The 22,311-nt window shown below is 45.2% G+C and overlaps 2 protein-coding genes across 8 annotated transcripts in view; one reads left to right on the top strand and one right to left on the bottom strand.

The window, feature by feature from the left end:
- Positions 1–13,531, top strand: part of phf21b (PHD finger protein 21B) — a 91,337-nt gene extending 77,806 nt beyond the window's left edge. For 3 of the 4 annotated variants that reach the window (XM_026146625.1, XM_026146623.1, XM_026146627.1), the window contains 11 exons: positions 3,416–3,508; positions 4,690–5,010; positions 5,658–5,774; positions 5,873–5,924; positions 6,112–6,188; positions 6,294–6,348; positions 6,824–6,846; positions 7,209–7,367; positions 7,461–7,527; positions 7,603–7,706; positions 9,035–13,531. In XM_026146625.1, the coding sequence (XP_026002410.1) occupies positions 3,416–3,508; positions 4,690–5,010; positions 5,658–5,774; positions 5,873–5,924; positions 6,112–6,188; positions 6,294–6,348; positions 6,824–6,846; positions 7,209–7,367; positions 7,461–7,527; positions 7,603–7,706; positions 9,035–9,295 (1,329 nt within the window). In that variant the 3' untranslated portion in view covers positions 9,296–13,531. The remainder of the gene's footprint in view (positions 1–3,415; positions 3,509–4,689; positions 5,011–5,657; positions 5,775–5,872; positions 5,925–6,111; positions 6,189–6,293; positions 6,349–6,823; positions 6,847–7,208; positions 7,368–7,460; positions 7,528–7,602; positions 7,707–9,034) is intronic. The other variant, XM_026146624.1, reaches the window with a different exon arrangement.
- Positions 13,532–14,180: 649 nt separating this feature from the next.
- LOC113008825 (rho GTPase-activating protein 8-like) lies at positions 14,181–22,097 on the bottom strand. Of its 4 annotated transcripts, none has more exons than XM_026146651.1 (13): positions 22,005–22,097; positions 21,737–21,780; positions 18,066–18,194; positions 17,895–17,982; positions 17,682–17,813; positions 16,947–17,033; positions 16,738–16,836; positions 16,550–16,660; positions 16,405–16,478; positions 16,131–16,208; positions 15,420–15,548; positions 15,227–15,330; positions 14,181–14,804 (listed from the first exon to the last, which is right to left on the bottom strand). In XM_026146651.1, exons 2-13 carry the CDS (start codon positions 21,774–21,776, stop codon positions 14,607–14,609), a joined length of 1,269 nt encoding a protein of 422 aa, XP_026002436.1. In that variant the 5' UTR covers positions 21,777–21,780; positions 22,005–22,097; the 3' UTR covers positions 14,181–14,606. The 4 variants fall into 4 exon arrangements, with proteins under 4 accessions (XP_026002436.1, XP_026002434.1, XP_026002437.1 ...); XM_026146649.1 differs by having other exon boundaries at positions 21,737–21,777; XM_026146652.1 differs by lacking the exon at positions 22,005–22,097 and adding an exon at positions 21,867–21,998.
- Positions 22,098–22,311: the final 214 nt, after the last annotated feature.

Genomic DNA, 22,311 nt, shown 5'->3' with positions numbered 1-22,311 from the left:
CTCAGTATAGATCATGAAGCCGTGCAACAATCGACCTTTTTGATCATCAGCTTGTTTGATCCTCACAGCTTCATAAGTCCCGCAGACATCTGCATGAGCATCAGCTCGTTTATCTTCATTACAAACTGCAGTCAGATCAGTTTTAAGTGTCAGAGTGACGATCGATCAGGGTCTGAAATCTGCGTCGCTACTCTGATGTCTGATCTGTTTTCTTCACCAAGTGCATTCTGGCTAAACTTTAAAGGGTCGTCTCGGCATGTGGGGTGGAGGTGTGATCAGAGCATGTTGGAGTAGATGAAAGCTCTCCTTTTACCTACATTTAGAGGTGGGGATCGTCGCCCTGCTGTGAGTCCTCCCGGGTTGGAATCATTTTCTCATATTTTGGAATTTTTGTGTTTGCTGAGATAGAAATGGTTAATTCTACTCTGATGATGGATCAGTTTTGGTCCAGTCGATGAATTCTGTGATTCGTGATAAAGTTTGAAGGCAGCTTTAATTTGATTTTTAATAATTGGAGGTATTTAACAAGCATGCTGCGCTGCACGTTCACTTTAATCAGCACCAATCACAGACTCAAGGGCAGGAGGAGGAAGTTTTACTTTCGGTCAGCACGTTTGTTTTGTGCAGGTTTCAGAAACGAGTGTCTGCTGCGTCTTCATCATCATCAGTGTTCAAGTTTCACCGCTGAGAGCGTGAATGAAGTCGGTATGAAGCACAGACGGAACCAGAATTATAATATTTCCTGATCAATGTTCAATTTTAAAAAGATGTTTTTAACATAAAAATCACATTTGATTGTTTAAAAACCTTTTGAAAGGAACATTTGTGTACTATTTTGTATGTGTACCAGTTTTTAATGTTTACTGTTTCATAAATAAGCAAACCTGTGCCCCTGTACCATAAAACACATTTAATTAAACTACAGCATCATATTCAGTACATGTATGAATAAATAATCAAATATTTTACATGCACAGCCGGGCCATACCCCGAGGTTAGCAGGGTTCAGGCCAGTGACCAAAGACTGTCTGAATTATGTTGTTATAAACACTGAGCTGCACTAACATGCTCACAGAGAAGTCACAGAGGTCACAGAGGTCAAACTCAGGATTTCAGGTTCAAATGAGAAAGATTCTCTTCTTATTTCCAGCTTTCTGTTTTCCTGCTGAGTCAGATTGTGAAACAGCGCCCCCGGTGGACAGAGTCCCCCTGTTTTTTGTAGAAACACTGAGTGCAGCTGAAGCTGCTGATGCTGCAAACCGATTCTGAAATGTGTCGTCTCTGCTGTGTGTGCGCCTCCTCCTCCTCCTCTTCCTGCTGCCGCTGCTGCTGTCGTCATGAAAAACCAAAGTTCATAACCTCCAAGGCTCGCCCGCCTCAGGCCATAAACCGTCCTTTGACCTGTTGAGACTCCAACACTGCTCACTGTTTACAGCGTTTACCCATCAAAAGTGGATGTGACGCAGAAAAGTCAGAGAAACTTCTGAGCTGATCTGTGAACACAGAGCTTTAATTTTTATGTCACCACCACAGTTTGAGAATTGAAGCTGTACTTTGTAAAACAGCTGCTCCTGGATCAGCTACTGATGAACAATCTTTAATTTATTTTAATTACAGCCAGAATAGTTCAATAAACACAAAACTCTTCCTTTGTTGACTTTCACATGTTGTGGTTTCATATTTCAGTCTTCCCCTTATATCAAGTGTTCCAGATGGATGTTTGCATTGAACATCTTCCTAATAATGAAGTCAGAGTATGAACAGTAACCCCACCCACCTGCTTCTTAAGCCTTTTCTTTACAAGGACAGCCAATCAGAAGGAATTGGGAGGAGCTAAAGGAGCAGCCGTGGGTCAGAGACAGGAGAATTATTCTGATCCGTGTGTCATACCGAGCCGCTGCAGCAGGGTCCAGAAACAGATCCGGTTTAATGAAATCAAAGCTGATTGGACGGAAGAGGAGTTTGGCTTTATTTTTCTGTTTTCAGTTCTTCTCGTAGATGCCACAAACACAGTATCCTCGTCTGAATGTGACCCCGGCCCCTCCTCTCTGGTTTATCGCAGCAGGCCTGCGAGACTAGGGGAGGAGGATAGTGTATGTGCTGTAGAGCCTTGGTCTGCCTCGGTCATAGTGTAAACTTAAAGAAGGAAGCAGAGAAAATTCATTAAAAACAAGAAATCACTGGGCCGAGGAGGAGGGGGAGAAGGTCTCCTGAAGAGAGGGTGCTTAGGCTTGGAGGAAAGAGGCAGCAATTACCAAAATGAAAGCACTGCAAGAATTTTCATCTCTGCAGTTGCCATGGAAACCAACCTCGTCCTCCTCCTCGCTATGGAGCCGCAGCTCAATACAATGGAACGAAGGGATTTTCATAGAAGAAGAAAGGAGGGGAGGGAGCTGCCAGGAAACATGGAGGAGACGCTTGTGGCTCATTTATAGGTTAGTCTGACAGAAGGAGTTGGCCAATCAGGGTGCAGACATCAGAGGGGGGACAGGGGGCGCTGTGACGGGGCAGCACGCTTTAAAAGGAGATTAAACAGAGGGAGCAGAGACGACCAACAGGGAGGGGGGATGGGGGGTGGGAGAGGAGAGGACCAACAGAGAGGAAGGGAAGGAAGAAAGGAGTCATTTCACTGACTGCTGCAATATTTTATGCATTAAACAGTAAAAATCGATTTCTGGTATTTATTTTTGTACAGTTTGGAAACACAGACTGAACTTTGAGTGTTTTGAATGAATTCAGTGATCTGACTGTAATTAGGCACTCCTGAGCTTCTGTACCGACTCTTCCAGCAGGTGGAAGATGTTTTAAAGTTTCCACTGAGCTCCTCTGAGCAGCAGCAGCTACTTAAACAAAGAGAAGTCCTCGTTAGTTTGAAGTGACGACCCACTCGGCTGCTTTTCTGTCTGTTATTTATTTGTTGCCTGGCAACAGGAAGAAGTAAAACGCTGCTGACTAACGAGACGCTGGAAACTGAACGACTTCCTGAGGAAGATTTCTTCTAATGAAGTTGTGAGTTTCATGAGACCAGCCGCGCAACAGCTCAGAAAGGCGGAGCTTCTCGTTACGGCCCGCCCCACTGCTGCGGTTTGACTTGTCTGAGCAGAATAATCTCAGGTTCAGGTTAATGAAACGGTTTCCCAGCATGCAGGAGTGCTGTGGTTTGATGTAGGAGCAGCTCCCCTTGTGGTTAGTGTTTGTTACCACAGCAGAATGAGCCCACTGGACTATATGAATTAAAGAGTTCATGTGGCAGACTGACCCCGTGTTGTGTGTCAGTGATGATGCTGAGCAGATGGATTTAGACGCCGGACTCGTTTGAATCCTGCTTCAGGCGGGTGATCAGTTTGTTGATTTGTGCTTTCTGTGTTGGTGCTCGAGGAGCTTCCTGCTGAATAACTGCGTTTGTGTGTTTCAGATGCTGGGAACTCTCACTGCTGTGCCCATCAAGGTGCCTCAAGTCAGCTCCCTGCACCGGCTGGCAGGACAAGCAGCCACTGTGCTACCTCAGGTAAAACCACTTGCTAGGTCGTCCTTGTTAGTCTGACTCCACATCACAATAATGTGTCAGGGTCAGCAGAACAGTCTGAGTCTGTAACAGTAGCTGCTTCAAGCTGAAAGCACCAGAATGATGAAATCAAAGTGTTTCTGCTGAGCAGCTCAGTGCAGAGTTTAAAGCAGAGCTTCAGGTTTGATCTGCGGGAGAACGCCCACTTCTTCTTCTGTCTTTGTAAAAGCTGCAGAGTCGCTTTGTTTTGTGCTTCAGTGACACTGTGAGCTGCTTCACACACTGTAACAGTAAATACAAGACCGCTGAGGAGCGAGGAGGGAAAAAGAACAATTACGAGAAAAAAGAAAAGAGGAGCAGGAAGATGAAAAAGAAGATGAAGGAGGAGAAGACCAGGGAAAAAGAAAGAGGGAGATAAGTGAAGGAAACGGTTTCCAGGGCCTAATCCGTGGATCGGCTTCCTCCGAGGCGTGGACGTCTAGAAGGAAGGAATGGAGGATGGAAAAGATGAGTTTTTTTACAACCCCTTTTAACTGTTTGTATTGTTTATATTGTCTATTTTATTACTTAACCTTCTGTTTATTTTAACCTTTTTGTACAGCGCTTTGTGACTACCTGTCTACGAAAAGCGCTTAATAAACTTAACTTACTTACTTACTTACTTAACTGGATGAAGACAAAAAAGAGTAAGAAGATGAAGAGTAGGAGGAAGAGTTTTTTTGTGAAGCTGGGTTGTGTCTCTAAATCAGTGAAAATAAAAGTTTTATTTGGACGGTTCCTTTTTTCAATGAAACATTTGAATGGGATAAATTTGCATGGGATTTTATTTTGAAAGTCTTTCCCAGGTGGAAGTAAATCAAATGAAGTTTGGACACACTTGAAGAACCTGCAACATCCAGCAGGGGGCAGCAGAAACCAGAGCAGCACCACAGAGCTCACAGTTTCAGTCCCTTCATCATTTATCAGAAAATCCTCTCATAAATGTCTGAACTCAGTGTAACAGTGTTGACTCCTGCCTCACAGTGTGACTAGTTTAAACCATCATCTTCACCATCCTCCTCATCGTCGGGTATTCTTCGGATCAGGGGTGACACGTCATGCTCAGTCTCAATGATTTGTCCGAGTGCTTCAGGAAAAGTTGAGTGTGTGTTGTTAAAGGCTGTCCTCCTGATGTCCCCCTGCAGGTCAGGCCAAAGACCCAGATCCCCGACAGCCTTCCCCACAGCCCCTGCCAGGAGCTGCAGCCTCTCAGCCTGCAGCGGGCCGCCGCCGTGGTCAGCCCCAAGAGCCAGGGCCCCACCCTGCCCACCGCCAACAGCACCTTCAGCCCCGACCACCAGCCCAACGGCCAGAGCGATGCCTCACCGACCTCGGCCCCGTCGGGGGGCCCCGACTCTAGCAGCCCCGTCCACCACGCCTCTGCGGGGCCTGGCGTGGCCTACGCCATCATTGCTGCCTCCCCCGCCACCGGCAATGGGATGTCTACTGTCAGCGAGGCTGTCAAGGTGCGAAAAACAGACAGAAACCACGTTAATAATAATAATAATAATAATAATAATAATAATAATAATAAACCATTCCCCTCCTGGGAAATGGTTTGGACAGCTTTGGACATGTTTCCAGCCTTTAAGTCAAACTTTCATATTGAGCCATTTGTTAGTTTTCTTTGGTGCCCCCTGGTGGCGGAGCCTGCTGAAACTCAACTGTTTTTACTGTTGATCAATGTGTTTGTGTCTGATTACTAAAGCTAAACTCAGACTTCACTGAAGCTGGTTTAAAGATTTTTAATCTGGTTAAATGAAATCGAAAGGAGCCAGTTGAGGTGGTTCGGGCATCGGACAAGGATGCCCCCTGGGCACCTCCTGGATGAGGTTTTCCGGCATGTCCCACCGGGAGGAGGCCCCGAGGCAGACCCAGGACACGCTGGAGAGATTATATCTCTCGGCTGGCCTGGAAACGCCTTGGTGTTCCCCCCGGATAAGCTGGAGGAGGTGGCTAGGGAGAGGGAGGTCTGGGCTTCCCTGCTCGGGCTGCTGCCCCTGCGACCCGGCCCCGGATAAGTGGAAGAAAATGGATGGATGGATAAATGAAACCGGAAGTCATCTACACGGGGCAGGTCACATCTCCTCTGACGTCACCTGTTTGTTTTCAGGTGATTATCATCCAGCCGCAGGCGCCCAGCAGCACCGAGGGGTCCCCGGCCCCGCCCACCCCCAAATCCCCATCCACCCCCAAATCCACATCCCTGAAGAAAGACGAGGACCCCGAGGTGAGACGTTACTCTTCATCTTCATCATCATTACAGTCAGCAGTCAAATCCAACTGAACTTCATCCTCACGTCGTCTCTCTCTCTCTCACTTTTCCAGAAAATCGCCTTCATGGTCGCCCTCGGCCTCGTCACCACTGAGCACCTGGAAGGTGAGTTTCCGGCTGCTCAGAAGTAACCAAGTACTTTTACTCGAGTACTAACCTGATCGACTTTATGTGTCAGCTGCTCCTCATTACATTTTGAACAATTCAGAGAAAACATTAAAAAAAAGCTGAAGGTACACTCTGTTAGCAGATGAAACAGCAGTTTTTAAAGTGTTTGTGTTTCTGTGAACAGAAATCCAGATGAAGAGGCAGGAAAGGAAGAGGAGAAGCACAGCCAACCCGGCCTACAGCGGTCTGTTCGAGCCAGAGGTAAGAGAGCCAAAAAACGCTGCGATCGCCTTTAATCTAGATTAAATGAGGAATGTGAGTAGTGCTCGTGTTCATGCTCTCACTCTGTCCCTCGTGTCCCTGCAGCGTAAACGCCTGGCGTCACATTACCTGAGCAGCTCACTCTTCCTGTCAGCACGAGGTAAGGAACAGCTCACCATCCTCTGCCTGCATCAGCATGTTTACACAGCTCACAATCAAACACTTTAACTCCACGTTCTCACAGTTTTAAAGTCAGTTTCATCTCTCATTACCCAGCAGCAAAAGCAGTGAAACATGACCTTTAACCTCATGGGCTATTTCACTGATCCTGAACTGAACTGTTCAAATTTGGTTCCGAATGTGCCGATTTCACCTTCAAGTCCTCACGATTCATGGTTCAGACATCACTGGACTCCCTAGGGTGACCTCTGACCTGCCAGCAGGAAGTAGCACATGCTGATGCTCATTCACTCATTCCTTCATTCACTCATTCACTCAGCTCATTGATTGCAGTGATCTGATTGGTTGATCTTGACTCGGTTACTAACCTACCTGAGATGTTTTAACTGAATGGCCTGCACGGCTTCTCCTCTAACCTGCCACTAACCTCTGCTCTGCTTCAATCCACATGCTAGACTCTGAGGATTTCTGCTGGAAGGTAGGTCATGTGATTCATGATGTCATACCCGTGTTTCAGGTCTTCTGTTTTCAGATGTGCATTAAAGTTCTTCATTTAAATCATCAGCCCGTCTCTCTTTTCACTGTCACTGACACTGCGAGATCATAGGCTAGCAATGTGTCAATCCCAGGTAGCCCCGCCCTAAACTGTCCCCTGCTTCTTGCTCTTCTAATGGGACGTCATTTCCAAAATGAGCTACATGTTTTATTGCAAAAGTATCAGATGGAGTTCACTGAGCTCAGGGGTCAGCTGGCTGGAGGCTCCCCCTGCTGGCTGTTAGAGAAAATGCAGACCCTGGTGGATGAGACCGGTACTGATGGATGCTTTTCGTGCTCTGACAGCAGGACTTGGAGCATGATGACCACTGTGCCGTATGTAAGGAGGACGGCGAGCTGCAGCAATGCCACAATTGTCCTCGAGCTTTTCACCCCACCTGCCTCCACCCACCGCTCAAAACCCCACCCAGAGGCCCCTGGTACTGCCCCAAGTGCCAGAAGAAGGTACGACCTTCCCGTCCTCACAGGTTCAAAGGTTTTTGGCTTTCGGTGCTTAGCATGTGTGTCTAACAGCATCGATCTGTTTTCGCTGTCCAGGTCCTGAATAAGGAGAACATGTCATGGCCACAGAACTTCGTTCAGTCCTACGTTACACACAAGACGGGTAAGACACGCGGTGAGCGGCCATGTTTGTCCGAGCGTACTGACGGTGCACTGATACATGTTTGTGTGTGAGCAGTGAGGCAGGAGGAGAAGCGACGGCTGCTGAGGAGGAACAACGAGCTGAAGAAAGAGTGTGCTCACCTGGAGGAACAAGACAAGCAGCTCAACAAGACACTCAAAGTACGAACACACACAGAGTTCAGCGACACACTGTGGTCACAGGTCTGGGTCCAACTTTTCCTGCGCTTTTGATCCTTCGTAACTTCGTAGGTGCAGCAGCAGTCTTCACATTATAAGTCTTTCAGTGGGTTTAAAACTGATTTGGTTGCAATTTCTACAAGAGCTTAAATGTGAAACTTTCATGTGGACATGGATGCTGTAGTTTGGGAAAAATAACACAAATTAACTTTAAAAAAACACATTATATATAGTTCAATTTTATTTACATAGTGTTAATTCACAACAATAACCACCTCATGGTGTTTTATACTGGAGTGACTTTATAATAATAGATTATGAAGATTTATGAATAGAATGAAGAAGAAACACTCAGTGCATCATGGGAATCCCCCAGTACCTATTGCAGCATAACTAAGGGAGGATTCAGGGTCACCTGATCCAGGCCTAACTATATGCTTTAACAAAAAGGAAAGTTTGAAGCCTAATCTTAAAAGTAGAGAACAGTACAGAAGAGCAGCCCGAAAACTGAAGGCTGTGCTTCCCATTCTGCTTTTAGGAACACTAGTACTTCTAGGAACAACAAGTAAGCCTTAAGGAAATGTATGGTCCAGAGGATGTGGACATTTCCTGTTTAGACAGCTTGATTAATCCTAATTTAGATTTCTGTTTTAACTGATAAAACACTCCTGTTGTCTTCCATAGATGGTTTCTCCATTTTGAAGTGTTTTCCTTTTTAGAGTTTAGTTACTAAAAGCTTCACTTGCACTGGCCAGCTCACCATCATTAACAGCACTAAATCAGAAAGGTGACTCATTACACATTTATTAGTGCACTGCATGGAAACACCACCAGAGGGCAGTATGCAGTAGTAAACAGCTGAGCTCAGTGAGCTGTGAAACAGAAAAAGGCATGCTAAACAGGGTGTAAGGGCCTGCTGATGAAGGCGAGGCAGCTAGCTAAAAAACGAAGCACTTTAAACTGCTGTCACCTTCAGATGAATGGAAGAAGGGTTCAACTGTGTTTAGCACGCCTCGTTTCTGTTTCATAGCTCACTGACCTCAGCTGTTAACACTACATACTGCCCTCTGGTGGCATTTTAAAGCATTGTATCATTGGCCTCTCAGTAGCCATCCCTGGTAGAACCCACGTTCCATTCAGGCAGATGGGACTGAACACCTGGTTATACCTGATTTTAACACCTGATCTGTAGCACGTAATACGTGTCCCCAGATGAGTGATCAGGATGCAGCTCACATGCTAATGCTGGGTGTGCCGGTGTACCTGTTGTACCTGACAGGAAGTTGCTCTTCTGTTTCCTGTTGCTGCAGCAATGCATGGACCTGCGGGAGCGCCTGCTGGGGCAGCAGAGAAACACTCAGGCGTCGCTCGACCGTCTCAAAACTCTCATTAGGTTGATCCAACGCGACCAGCTCATCCAGGTCACCATGACGACCACCGCCACCATCGCCACGTCGCTGCTCTCACAGTCCTGGATCAAATCCACCAGCACCACCGCCGCCGCCACCCCGCCGGGCCCCTCGGCCACGCCCCTGCAGACAAGCCACAGCCAGGACGACGTCAACATCTAGCCCCGCCCACCAGAGCTCCGAGTTTTTCCACAGAGGGCAGCGGTGATGATTTCTTTAGTCAGAAAAATATTGATGAAGAGCCTCTATCCTCCACACGATTCAAGTATTTTTTAAAACCCAACACCTACAGTGCTTACGAGATTTCTTTTTTTAAGTTCTTTTCTATTTATTAACATTCTTGGCCTTAATGTATTTATTACAAAAAGTTCGATTACAGCGTGGCGGCGGGAACGCGCGGCCCAGAAGATATTTCCCTTTTTTGAAACACAGGTCTGATTCCTGTCCTGCGTATAGAGAGAGAGAACAGTAGAGTTAGAGTAGATCCAGGATGGATGGAAGTGGACGGACTGTACATTGATATATCTGAGTAAATGTTTGTTCTCATTCTCCTATGAACAATGTTTTTGCCATAATGATTCAGGAAAATGTTTTCATCGTGTATGTGAACGCATACGAGCCTTCAAACAAAAGCAGAGAATAACTTTTTTCAGTATTAATAGAGTTAAAGTCAAAGAAAAAAAGTATTTAAGATTAAACTACAGAAATTAGCATTTCTAGTGGAGATTTTAGTATTTTCATGCTGATGCCTGTTGAAAAATGTAAGTTTGGAGTATTCAAGGGGATCACTGTACATATGTTGTATTATTATTATTATTATTATCACCATCATGATCATCGCAGGGTTTTTCTTTTTCGGTTTTCAAACTTTACCGAAGTCACACGTCTGAACGAGACGAGTTCCTGCTCGTTTAAAACATCCACTTCCTGTTTGACAGCAGAGCCAGAGAAACATGCCAGACATATCTTCATTAAAATTCATTTCCTATTTAAATCAATAGTAAATATTGATGCATCTAGATTGTAAAAATAACTGCAGAGCTTCATATTCTCTTTAAGGTTTAGTCGAAGAAAAGCAGAAAACAAACCATGCAAACTCTAACCTTTGCTCTTGAAAAACTAAGACTGCACTTAAAAAGTCAAAACTGCTCTGAAGCTCTGAATGATATGAGTTATTAGAAAACCATTTATAAAAACCGCTGAGCCCGACATTAAACTGGATTTAATTGGTTCAAACACCATGATGGTCAGATACCATGAGCGCCGACAGTAGGACCACAAATGTTTGATCTCCAGTGAACCAACACAGACCTTACGGGAGGTTCACACACAGGCCCAGCACTGAGTTTGTCTGCTGCTCACCGTGCAGCCAGTGCACGCTCTGCTGGACAGGCTGCTCCTCATTCATCCTCAGCACATTATCTGCATCATGCTCAGTTTGAAAAGCCCAAAATGTTTCAGTATCAGATACGTGTATGCTGAAGCAGACAGAAGAAGCTGCTTCCACATTTACGAGGGGTCAACACAACACGTTTAATCTGGAGAGTTTTACTCCTGATGTGACCTCAAACTGATTTTTGTCTCATTTCAACATCACCCATCAAAATACTGAGTCAAGTCCTGTTAGACCACAGGAGAAACACATTCACGGCTTTAATATTAAGAACCAGCAGATCTTCAGTAGTCTCTGAATAAACTGTAAGCTGTACTTCTCTCTTCGTGCTGAGCTAAAGTAAAAAAATCCCGCTGTGCTGTCACAGGAAGTGATTGGTTAAGTGGGCGGGGACCGCCGTGTTTGCTCACAGCTGCACTCGAACACGCCGGTGTTCAGTCGATGTGACCCACCCGCCCCCTCTCACCTTTAACCAGTATAAAAAATATGCCAAAAACATTTTGTTGTTTTTGTACTGGGATCAGTAATGTGCTTTTTTCTTCCCCTGCCCGTTTTTATATTTTTCGCTTTTTTTACTCGTGTTTTTCGAACAGCGACATGCCTGTTAATCCGACAGATGAACACTGCCTCAAGTACAAATTGTTTGAAATCCAGGGTTTGCGTCTTTGTTGCGTCATTTTATAAACACGTTGATCGGAAATGGGACCGCTCTGTCAAACTGTCGGCGGGCCGGGACGCCGCTGTCAGTCCATTTGTCTCGCTAGTCTTCCTGCTGGTCCAGAGAGGTTCCATTTGAGTGTTATGAAGTTAGATTTAGTACATTTTTTATTTCTTTATCATGCAGCTCTCAACTTCCTGTCGATGCACAAACATGAAGAAACGGTCAGAAAAACAAAGGCTTTATCAGGAGGACGGGAAGGAATACATAAAGACGTGATTTTATTTTATGAGTCATATCAAGTCCAAAATACCGAAAAGATCCTTAATGTTGGAGAAACATCATCTGCACAAAAGATTAAAAAGCAGCCAAGCGACTCTGAATGAAAGAAACGATGAGCAATACATCGGCAAAACGGTTCCAAAGTGACTTCACTCCAAAAACACGTGCAAAGGCCTCCATCGGCTTTTGACCGTGCTGAGAGACAAAAGTGGGCACGGAAACACGACAGCCTGACTTTTCCAAAAGATGCTTTGAAGCTGACGCCTGAAATCTGTGCACCTTCACGTCCATTAGGTTTTAAAGAAAAATTGAATTTTAGAACCTCAACCCAAATCGAATAAATCAGGGGCACAGAGACTGAAAGGATTTTTGGTTTGTTCTGCTTTCATTTTGGCTTAAATCTGCGAACATGTTCATAATGATGGATTCTTGTAACTCCAAGAGTCAGTAACATGAACTGACAAAATAAATAAAAGAACAGACGGTATCAAAAAGGATTAATTTTAAACTACTGAGAGTAAGAAGAAGGCGTAGGTTGTGAAGGTGCACAGATGACAGACACCTCGGCTGACCGAGGGATCCCAACCTCAGATGAACGTCTCTCAGCACCAAATTTTCCTGCGTCCGTCGTTCTCTCCATCGTCAAATGAACAAGTAGTTTTTCAGAATAAGAGCTCTGTCCGATTACAGAGCCTGGAAGGAAAGAATTTTCCTAAATTCTGACCCCAACGTGCTGATCTCTGAACCATGTGCTCAGGTTAGTGAGTCCTGGTGCAAATAAAATGTTTTACATCAGAGGAAAGCAGCACATTGACGAAGAGATGCACTGGGATCTGTGTGGCTACCTTAGCTAATGAAGTCTTGGATTCAGCCCTTTCAAAATAAAACGGTTCAGTTTATGCTCCTGCATTATTAGTCAACACAAAAGGTCATCAACACCTTTTTTTCACTAACTTTGTTAACCTCACAGCAGCCATATTGTTTAAAAGGCACCAACAGCACAAATTTGGTCCAGTCCAGACTCCAGTTGGCTGAGGTGAGGCCTAGGAGACAGCTAGTTGCTACAGCCACCACCATCACCTGCCAGTCAAAGAGGTCCCGCGAACTGCAAACTTTAAACCTTAATACAGTTTAAAACAGTTGAGTTATAAAAACTTTCTTCCCCTTACAGTTGTTTGTCTCTGACTCCAGATATGAACCTCAAACTGTTACGTCTCCTTCTTCTCCAGTATACAAAACTGTCATCTGCATATGGAGACACTCATTCATCTCTTTTACTTCCTCTTATCTTTATTCTGTATCAAAAGTTTCATACAGTTGTTATAATGGGGGAAATTATCTAAAGAGACCAACAGTTTTTGTATCAGGCTGTAAACATGTTTATTTTTACTGACTCACTGCTGCTGCCTCTGGTGGATATTAGAGCTTAACGTAACTTAACTCTTGAACTAAACTCTTCCTGGCTCTGAATTTGAGACGAACCTTCAGTAAAGTGTAAAAACATAAGATTAAATCTTTGAGGGTGACGTGAATGATGCCATGTGATGCATATCGAGTAGGGAAATAAAACCAGAAGGAAACCATATCAGCGCTCTGTGCCACGTCCATGCTCCGCCCCTTTAAAATGAACAAACCTGTCCCTGCGAGCGAACCTCTTCATCCGTTTCTAGAAATCCTCTCCGGGAGAAACTGTGCAGTGCTTAAACAGATCTATTTTAATACACGAGTCGACATTTGAACAAAAACATTTTTATATTCTTTTATGGAGGAGCAAAACGAGAAAACAGAACATTGGATTTTCTATTGTTTGCCAGTTCTGCATTCTGACTTCTCGCTTCGGTGTATTATTTTAACCACGAGGCGGCGGCGACGGCGATACGAGGGTGTTTAGATGGAAGTGAAGTGTGTGTTGGCTGTGGAAGTAGAAGTTTTCTTTGTCATTGATAAGGGGACTGTCCAGTGGATAGTGTGTATAGGAAAGTGTTTGTCTTAAATATGCCAATGTAGTTTTTCTTCTTTATGATGCATTAAAAAGCGGATTGATGGAAGGTGGTAAATGGTTAAAGAGTAGTCTCACCTTTTTGTACCAAGTTCTTACGAAAAATTTAATCATTAATAAACAAAATTCAAGAATAAAAACGGCTCAAATTTGTTTTATTCTTAGCAGTTTCTCTACAGTCTGCTCTTATTTTGAAAGTCCAGCCCTTGTGTTTCCTAGCAGCTGACTCACTGATGAGGATTTTGCTTTGGTGGTCCTCCTCCAGCTCTCAGACCACCTGAAGGTTCACGTTCACCTCTTATCTGAAGAAAACGTGGTTCAGAGCAGGAATGAATCACCTTCACACCAGAAAGCCGAGGGCTGAACCTGAACTCACCTGCGCACGGGTCTCCTCAGGCTCGGATTTTACTCAATTGTAGATGAGGATTCTGATTTCTGCTCAGTGTGAAGCAGAACTTTCTGAATTTGAGGCTCACAATGAAATAAGAGCGTGCTCAGTTTGAGCAGTTACAGGTAAAGTGACCTCAGGAGAGGCTGAAGGTGAGATCGGCTGAATTTAAATTGGGGACAGAAAATGGGGCAAGCTGACCGTGTACCTGCATGCTCATTGGCTAATGAACATACACTTCTTGGACGAAGCTGCTCAGCATCAACCAACCTTTTTTCTCCAATAATGCGTAAAGTCCAACAGTGGGAAAATAAAATCTAAACAAAAACAGGTGAAAGCAGAGAATTTATCACATATAAAGGTACATAGAAGACACCCAGAGGTTTATCTTTTATATCAGGAAAACATTCTGTCTGTACAAACCTGATGAAGACGGCGCTCTGAGGGTTTGAGGTTGTTACAAAAACAAAACTTACTGCAATCAGTTTTTACATTTGGCGGTCTACACTCGACAGAAACACAAAATACCACAAACATGGAAACGGATTCCAGCTTCTCGTCCAATCCGATCACCTCCAGTGTTATTACTTCATTAAAGATGAAACACTTAAACTATAAATAAAACCAGTAACATCACCATCATGAGTCCAAACGTGAAGGTTCATGCTTGGAGGTTCACCTTGCATTTGACCTTTTTAAAAACGATAAGAGTTAAAAAAAAACAACAAAAAAAAAAACAGTTGCTGCCGTCCTTCAGGGCATCACCTGTGCAGGTGGGCAGCGGGAGCCGAACACTGTGTGGACGTGCTCGATGAGGAGCTCAGCGAAGATGTTGATAGGGGTCAAAGCGGTCAGGGAGATGGAGCCGTGACGAGGCCAGACCAGGTTCACGCCAAAAACACACGCCAAGTTAGATGGAGACATCTTGTTTATGATGCTTTCCTGAGATACCTGAAGGGGGCGCCACACAGGCGAGAGAGAGGGAACAGAGAAAAGACATCAACAAACTGGAAAGGTGCTGCAGCATTCAGTTTGACCTGCTGGTGGCAGTGGTGTCTCACTGTTAGAGTAAAGTCACCGATACACAAACAAGTCCGACAGATCAAATGATGTTTTTGTATATTTAAGATGATTTTTATTGTAACTTATTTCCATATTCGAAGGCGTTGCTGTTTGAGTCGTTTCATATGTGACGTCACAAGTATGTAAATCAGCTGCTGAGACTGCTTCATTTTACAAATCTGACCAGCCATCTCCGTTTACAGTCTCAACTTTACAGCAATAAAAATCTGTTTGCTCCAATCAGCTGTTTGTGTGTCTGATCGATCACCTCCTGATTGGTGCTTCTCATGCTCATCTGAGCTGTGACTCACCTGGTGCAGGAAGCACAGCAGGTACTTTGCCACAATGAAATTATGTTCAGGTAGACTCTCGACGATCTGTTTGCATCGGGTCACCCGCAGACTGCTCTCCACATCTGTAACCAATCAAAAACCACTTTAGTCTCTAGAGAACACAGCCCCTTTTTCTTCTTCTCCTGCACAAATGTGGAAGTGCGGGACTCACGGAGCAGCTCCTGGACCTGGCTGTAGACCCGGAAGGTGAGCAATGGCTCAGGAAGCTCTCTGAGGAATGTCTTCAGGATCACGGCAGGAACGTGCACATCTCCTATCTGCTCGAAGTTCACCGGCTTCCCTGCATGAGTTTAAATAAAGTTAACTTTATTGACAATGCTATTTTTCACAGATCCTGAACTCAAATTTATCCACAAATTTTAAAAATGAAGATATGAAAATAAAATAAAAAAATAAGATATTTTTTATAAAATAAAAAATAGTCCAATAGAAAAAATGGAAACAAAAACAAATATTTGAATCAAACTACAAGAAACAAAAAATAATACATAAGATAAATATAATCAAACTTCATAAAATAACATTAATAAATTGGAACTACAGCAGTGTAGCTTATATGAGTGGAAAAAGGATTGAAGAGGTTTTTTGGGTGAGCAGTAAAATCATGAATCAGAATCACCAGGAGCAGCTGTGATCGATTGATCACCTGGAGATTGATCTGTGATCATGCTGATCTTAAATGTTACGTTCATGAACACGAGCTGTTTCCCATTTCTCACAGTTATCTCCATCTGAAGGCATCACCTCGCACGGCAGGAAGTTCATTTAATGCAACATTGGCCTCAGCATGACTTCCTGTCTGTTTTTTTTTTTTATGACGATCTGAGAGCCCCTTCTGCTGAGGCAGGGAGACCCCACTCACCCAGGTTGTAGAGTTTCTGTACTTCCTTAATGAGCTGAACCCGAGCCGATCGCCTGAAGAGCCCCTCAGTCCTCAGACCTGAAACACACCGTGATGCATTCACTGACATCAGCTGACAACGTTTTTCTCCGGTTTACAGTCGACTGCAGATCATCTCCTCACAAACTCTGATCACAGGTCTCACCTTACTGACCTCACTTTATCTGACTATCCAGACAGAGCTCTCAACTGGATCAGGTGACCCTGAACTCACTGTTCTGAGATGAAGCCTCACCTTTCTCCTTCAGGTATGTGACAGTCTGGGTCATCACAGGTGGGATGACGGCCTCTCGGTTCTTCTCTCTGATGCTGTCAGAAAACATGTTTCATTGATTAAAACCGCTCGTTAGCGATCGACTAAACTACAGAGTGACACTCACTACTGCAGACTAACGCCGAACTGCTGGGTGGGCAGGGGGGGCCGGGGCGGGGGTGTTTTCACAGAGGGCGGGGGTCCTCCTTTCTGAGTCGCTCGCAGCTCCTCGTCATGTCTGTGGAGAGACGATAAACACGGTGAGGAGCCGTTGGGCGTCCGAGCCGTTGGGCGTCCGAGCCGAGGAGCACCGACCTGAGCACTTCTGGAGGGATGAAGAGCTGCTCGTAGTTCAGGTGTTCCCGAAGCTCAGCCAAGTAGTTCACATACGTCAGCTTCCTCCCAAACTTGTGACTGCAAACAGAGAAGAAGAGAAGAAGAAGAAGAAGAATCAGCTGCAGCGTGACCGAGAGCAGCTAGAGAACTTCCTGCTAAGCCTCAGGTGTGCTCAGGTACATCTGTACCTGATCAGAGGTTTGAAAAGGTTCCAGACGATTCGGATGAAGTTGGTGGGATGGACAACGTACAGAGCCTTCAGGTTCTTCTTGTACCTGAAACACATGTGAACACACCTGCTGAATAATCCACTAAAATGAGCAGTCTGGTTCTCGGTCCATGATCTGTGGCTCTCCCTGACGGATCGTGATACCACGGTAACCTGATCGATACCACTTCTCAGAGACAGGTGAACAGGTAGAATCGACCCTGACGCACCCCTCAGGACTCATTGCTGCACCTCAACACAACTTTAAGCACATTTGAAGAGCTAAAGAGGTGCAGATATGTCCCTCAGTGCAGAGCCCGGTACCACATTTTTTAAAAGGTCATTTTTTGCACTTTTACAATTAAAAGGTCCAAATAAATAGAATCTGATTGAATCGAGTTGAATGCAAAACTGATCGACCGACCAGCCTGTAGACCCCGGCGGCTGTTACGTCCTCTGACTGAAGGCTGGAGTAAAGCTGGAGGTTCTAGTTCTCCACAGAAACGCTAAAACGTCTCTGAGACTGAAGTTCGGAGTAAACTGTGGAGGGTCTGAAAGGGTTTCCTGCTGTATAGGAGCTGATGGTGCAGCTGGTCCACACACTCTGACGTCACACTGAGCATGCTCTGTAGCAGACCTGAACTTGAGGTTCTGGTCTCTGCAATAAAGCGCTGAACTTGACTCATAAAGAGTACAAGAAATTGAGGTGACCTACTTCCTGTCGAACTCGCTGTAAGCCTCTCGTAGCCACTTGAGAGACGGCTTGTTGCTGCTCCTCAGGCCATAGTGAAAGTACACCAGGATGTAGTCCATCTCCACGTACTGGTCCAGTGTGAACTTCAGGTACCTGCAGACAGAGAACATTGTGAAAACCAACCACAGAGGACCTGTATGTCTCTGACCATGGCAGGCTGCAACATGGACTCACTCGAGCAGGCGGCGGTGATTCAGCTGGTGCGAAGGTGGTAGGCAGCAGCTGCTAAAGACAATCAGCTTCCTGCCGTAGTGGTCGTCCCCTGGAACCAAAAACGGCGAGAATATTAGCAGATCGTTAGCATTGGTGGATCGTTCTGAACTGGTTGACTGAAGCGGAGCTTACCCGAAACCTGGATGATGCCGTGTCGAGCCACGTCGTAATACGGGTGGGAGGGGTCGAGACTTGGTGTGCTGACTGGAGGAGCTGATGGACCGTCTGTGACACAACTGCCCTCCTCCTCCTTCTGCAGCTCTGTTAGAGGAAGAACCACCTGAGTAACTCACACAGACAGTGTCTGTCTGTTTGATTGAGTGTGTATGTGTCTCTGCCTGCCTGCGTGTGTCTGAGGTGCATTTGAACTCTTTAAAGTTTTCCTTTACAGCTGACTGATTAGCTGATCCATCAGGAGCTTCCACATTTAGTCAGTAACAGAAGATCCTTCACAATAAAAACCTGCAGATGTAACCACTGGTTATATTTGAGATTAAAAAAGTAACTGACCAATCAGATCTCTGGAAAATGACCTCACCATTGTGTCTGTAGTAAAGTGTGAAGTGGGCGTGACACTCGTCAGCTTCAGTGTGAGCTATAAATTCTGATTAATAACCCTGATATGACGCCAAGCTGCTCCCCTCTCCTTTGAAGAAGTCAAAGTTTAGCCTGAGAATAATCACATGTGATAAATTGCTCATTTATGAACCTGAGGAGAAGAAATTACACATCAGTGTTTCCCCGTCACAGCACAGACTTCCAGAATAGAACAGTTCCACTTCTGGACATTCCTCTGACGTTACTGTCACAGACCTGAAGTTACTGTTTCACAATTTCTAATCTTAGCTTTCTCTGTAACATCAGTCTCTCTGCTATCAGAAGATCTGTTTCTAATTGGTCAACAGCTGATAACTTCGCCTCATTCATGAGACTCGAGCCAGACTGGTAACAGGAACCTGCTCCTTCTGACCTCATCAAGGTCTTATCTGCTGCTCTCGGTCTCCATGTTCAAGTCAGGCTGCCCTCCGAGGTCCCAACCTCAGACACAGCTTCACAAAGACTATCCAAACACAGTTACACACATCATCATCATTATCATCGTCACCATCATCACCACCTGAGTTTTGGCTGAGTTTTTAGAAATGACCGGTGATTAGTTCTGAATTCCAAACGTGTAGCTCCGCCCATTTCCGAGATGACTTCCTGAGATCAGTGATTATCAGGGTGGAAACTGGAGCTGTAATCTGTGCTCGGGAAGTTTGTTGTAAACACACAGCAAGGTTGATAACAGACAGGAAGTGACCCAAGCGCACAAAGGCCGACTTTAGCCCCGAGCAGGAGCTGCCCAACAATCAGAGCCAGGGCGCTGGGCTGTAGTTTTCCTGCTGGAGAAACCGAAAGCTTCGTCTGCAGGTTTTAAAGTGTGCCAGCATCCTGTGACCGCAGGCCAACTCAGACCGCTGTGCTTCCATCGATCCATGTCTAACTGACACGTGTGTTATTTATGTGACCGGACAGCACAGTGACAATGACCTGAAGAGGAAAATGACTCATGCTGTTCAAACATTTCTACAAATAAAAATCTGAAACGTGTGGCGTGCATTTATTTTCAGCCTCTTTTCCTCTAAGACCCCTGGATCAAACGCAGGTCACTAATAGGACACCAACAGGTCACCTCTGTCCGGCTGTTCTGTGACAGCCTCAGAGGTCCCTGAAAGAACAGCAGTGAACAAACAGCAGGTGGGTTTGAAGGAGCGGAGGTTATAAACAGATCTCAGGCTTTGAGAGCCTCACAGAGATCCACTCACTCCGTCATCCACAGGAAGAGTAAGCAATGGCTGAGAGGCACACAGTCACTGTGGAGCAGCTGCTGAGATCCACAGTCTGTCCACAGGTCATCAGTTATAATAATCATAATAACAACAAATTTTATTTAAAAGCGCCTTTCAAGACACCCAAGGACAAAACTAAGACCAATAAAAAACAAGATAAAATAAACAAACAATAAGTTCACACAGAAAGAGGCGAAAAGAAGGCAGAGCAAGTTGGCTAGAAGAAAAAGATGGAATTGAGCGAGCAGAAGAGGTGGTGCTTAACAGGTCTGAAAGGTAAGGAGGAGCAAGGTTATGAAGGGCCTTGAAGGCGAACAGAAGAAGCTTGAATACTATTCTGAATTTCACAGGAAGCCAGTGAAGTTCCTGAAGGACAAGGGTGATGCGCTGGTAGGAGGGGGATCTGGTAATAATGCGGGCAGCGGAGTTTTGAAACAGTTGAAGCTTATGAAGGGATTTTTGGGTGAGACCATGTAAGAGAAAATTACAATAGTCACTGTGGGAGGTAACAAGACTATGAACAAGAATGGACACAGACTGAGTCGAAAGAGAAGGATGTGAACGGGTGAGATCATTGGTCTGCAATTTATAGGATAGTGAGCTGTCAAGGATAACACCAAGGCTCTTAACCAGAGGTAAAGGGAAAACCGTGGAGTTCTCAATAGTGAGAGTGAAATGATTTGCCTTCAGTAGGTTGGATCTAGTGCCAATAAGTAGAATTTCAGTTTTATCCTCATTGAGCTTAAGAAAGTTGGAGCTGAACCAGGATTTTAACTGGGATAAGTAATCTGAAATAGAAGAAGTTGGAGGGAGGAATCGGACCTGTGGGAGAGATATAACTGGGATATATAGATATATATATATATATGTTACCAGCAAAACAGTGAAAGTAGGGATCAACTTTAAAATGGTACCAAGAGGGAGGATGTATATTATGAAGAGAAGAGGGCCTAAGACTGAACCTTAGGGTACACCAGCAGTGACTGGGAATAGACGAGAGCAGAATGATTTAAGTTGGATAAACTGGGAGCGGTCAAGGAGATATGATTGGAAGCAGGCTAGAGGTGTGTCAGAGATGCCAAGAGAGGAAAGTCTGTTTAGAAGGATGGAGTGAGAGAGTGTCAAAGGCTTGAACTTAGATCCATAAGAACAAGAATGTTGAGAAGACTAGAGTCAGCCTCAAGTACAAGACACACAGCAGGGGCTCTGGTCACATGAGACCAAAACACAAACCCAACACTGCACATGAACCTAACAGAGCATCGTGCTCGTCTCCAGCAGGCAGATGAGAAGGTGGACAAAGGTAAAACAGACGGTGCTGCAGAGGAACGCTCAGATACAAGTCTAGACCCGAATCAAGGCACTCACAAACGAGCTCCAGACAACTGAACTCACATGCTTCTCAGATTTTTACTAAAAACTTCTGAACACCACGAATCATTTTCCTTGCACCTCACAGTGAAGCACAGCCATGTGCTGCTCTGTTACATTAATGTGGGCTGACAGCAACACCGACTCCTAACATCTGAACTCTTCTCAGGCCGACTCAGACTTCATTGAAGAGAGTGAAACACGCAGCAGCAGATTAAAGCCGGACCTCCTGCTGTGGATCATCTCAAACGCTGTCTGTGACGGTCTGTCGTTTCTCTTCATTAGAGAACATCAGTATGAACATGTACTGTGAGCAGCTGACCCTCCATCATGCAGCTAACCACCGGGTAGAACATCACCACGTCCCTAAGCCTGCAAACATCTGCTCTCCTCTCTGTTTACATTCAACCTTACTGCAGAGCCGAGTATGCTTTACAATCTACATGACACAGCCACAAACACGACTAGAAAAGCTCTCAGAGCTACCTCACCAACCACAGAGTCAATACAACACCCCCCTCCCATTACTACAGGAAGCGCTGAGAAGTTTCCAGGAAAGCACCTGACAAACCAGGACCTGGAAAGCCGCTGCACACTCACCGATTTCTGCCAGCTGCTCCAGATCAGCCGAGGAGCTCATTCTGCTGGAAGAGAGCAGAGACTGATCAAAACAAAAAAACAAACAATCACACACACCCCTCCGGAGCGAACTGAAACCTATACAGCGCACCTGAAAACACCTGAGTTGCTCTTCAAACTCGCGGTTACCCGCCGCGCGCGCTCTCTTTTCCGTTTTTTTTTAGCTGCACGCGGTTCACGTAGCCCTCCAATCAGTGCTAGGAGGAGGAGAAGGGGGCCAGAAACTCACCTGAGGCCGGTGAGGTGACGTTACAAACCGCCAAGCGCACAGGTAACAAACATCCAAACTTCCTCCAACTACCGCGGGCTGGCCGGCGCTCTGCGCATGCTCAGAGCACAGGGGTTTCCCACAGCGACTCTCCGGAAAATAAAAGGAAAAATATACTAATAAAAGCAGAACTTTATTTATTTTTTATATTTGTAATCGAAACATTTTTAGATTTAAATCCTGACGTGAGCGTTTGCTCTCGGCTCTGAATCACATTTTTAATCGAACTGCTTTTTTAAAGATTTATTTCCTCCTGAGTGTGACGCAT

The sequence above is a fragment of the Astatotilapia calliptera genome, chromosome 17 (genome assembly GCF_900246225.1).
Source record: "Astatotilapia calliptera chromosome 17, fAstCal1.2, whole genome shotgun sequence".
Taxonomy (NCBI): Eukaryota; Metazoa; Chordata; class Actinopteri; order Cichliformes; family Cichlidae; genus Astatotilapia; species Astatotilapia calliptera.
This window is presented reverse-complemented; position numbering and strand designations above follow the sequence as displayed.

What these genes read in the sequence shown, in the direction of transcription:
- LOC113008825 (XM_026146651.1), bottom strand. Translation starts at nt 21,776, where the DNA reads ATGAGCTCCTCGGCTGATCTGGAGCAGCTGGCAGAAATCG. An exon ending in TACAGCGAGTTCGACAGGAA is followed by an intron (nt 17,034 to 17,681) that starts GTAGGTCACCTC and finishes CATGTGTTTCAG; the next exon opens with GTACAAGAAGAACCTGAAGG. An exon ending in TGCTGTGCTTCCTGCACCAG is followed by an intron (nt 14,805 to 15,226) that starts GTGAGTCACAGC and finishes CGCCCCCTTCAG; the next exon opens with GTATCTCAGGAAAGCATCAT.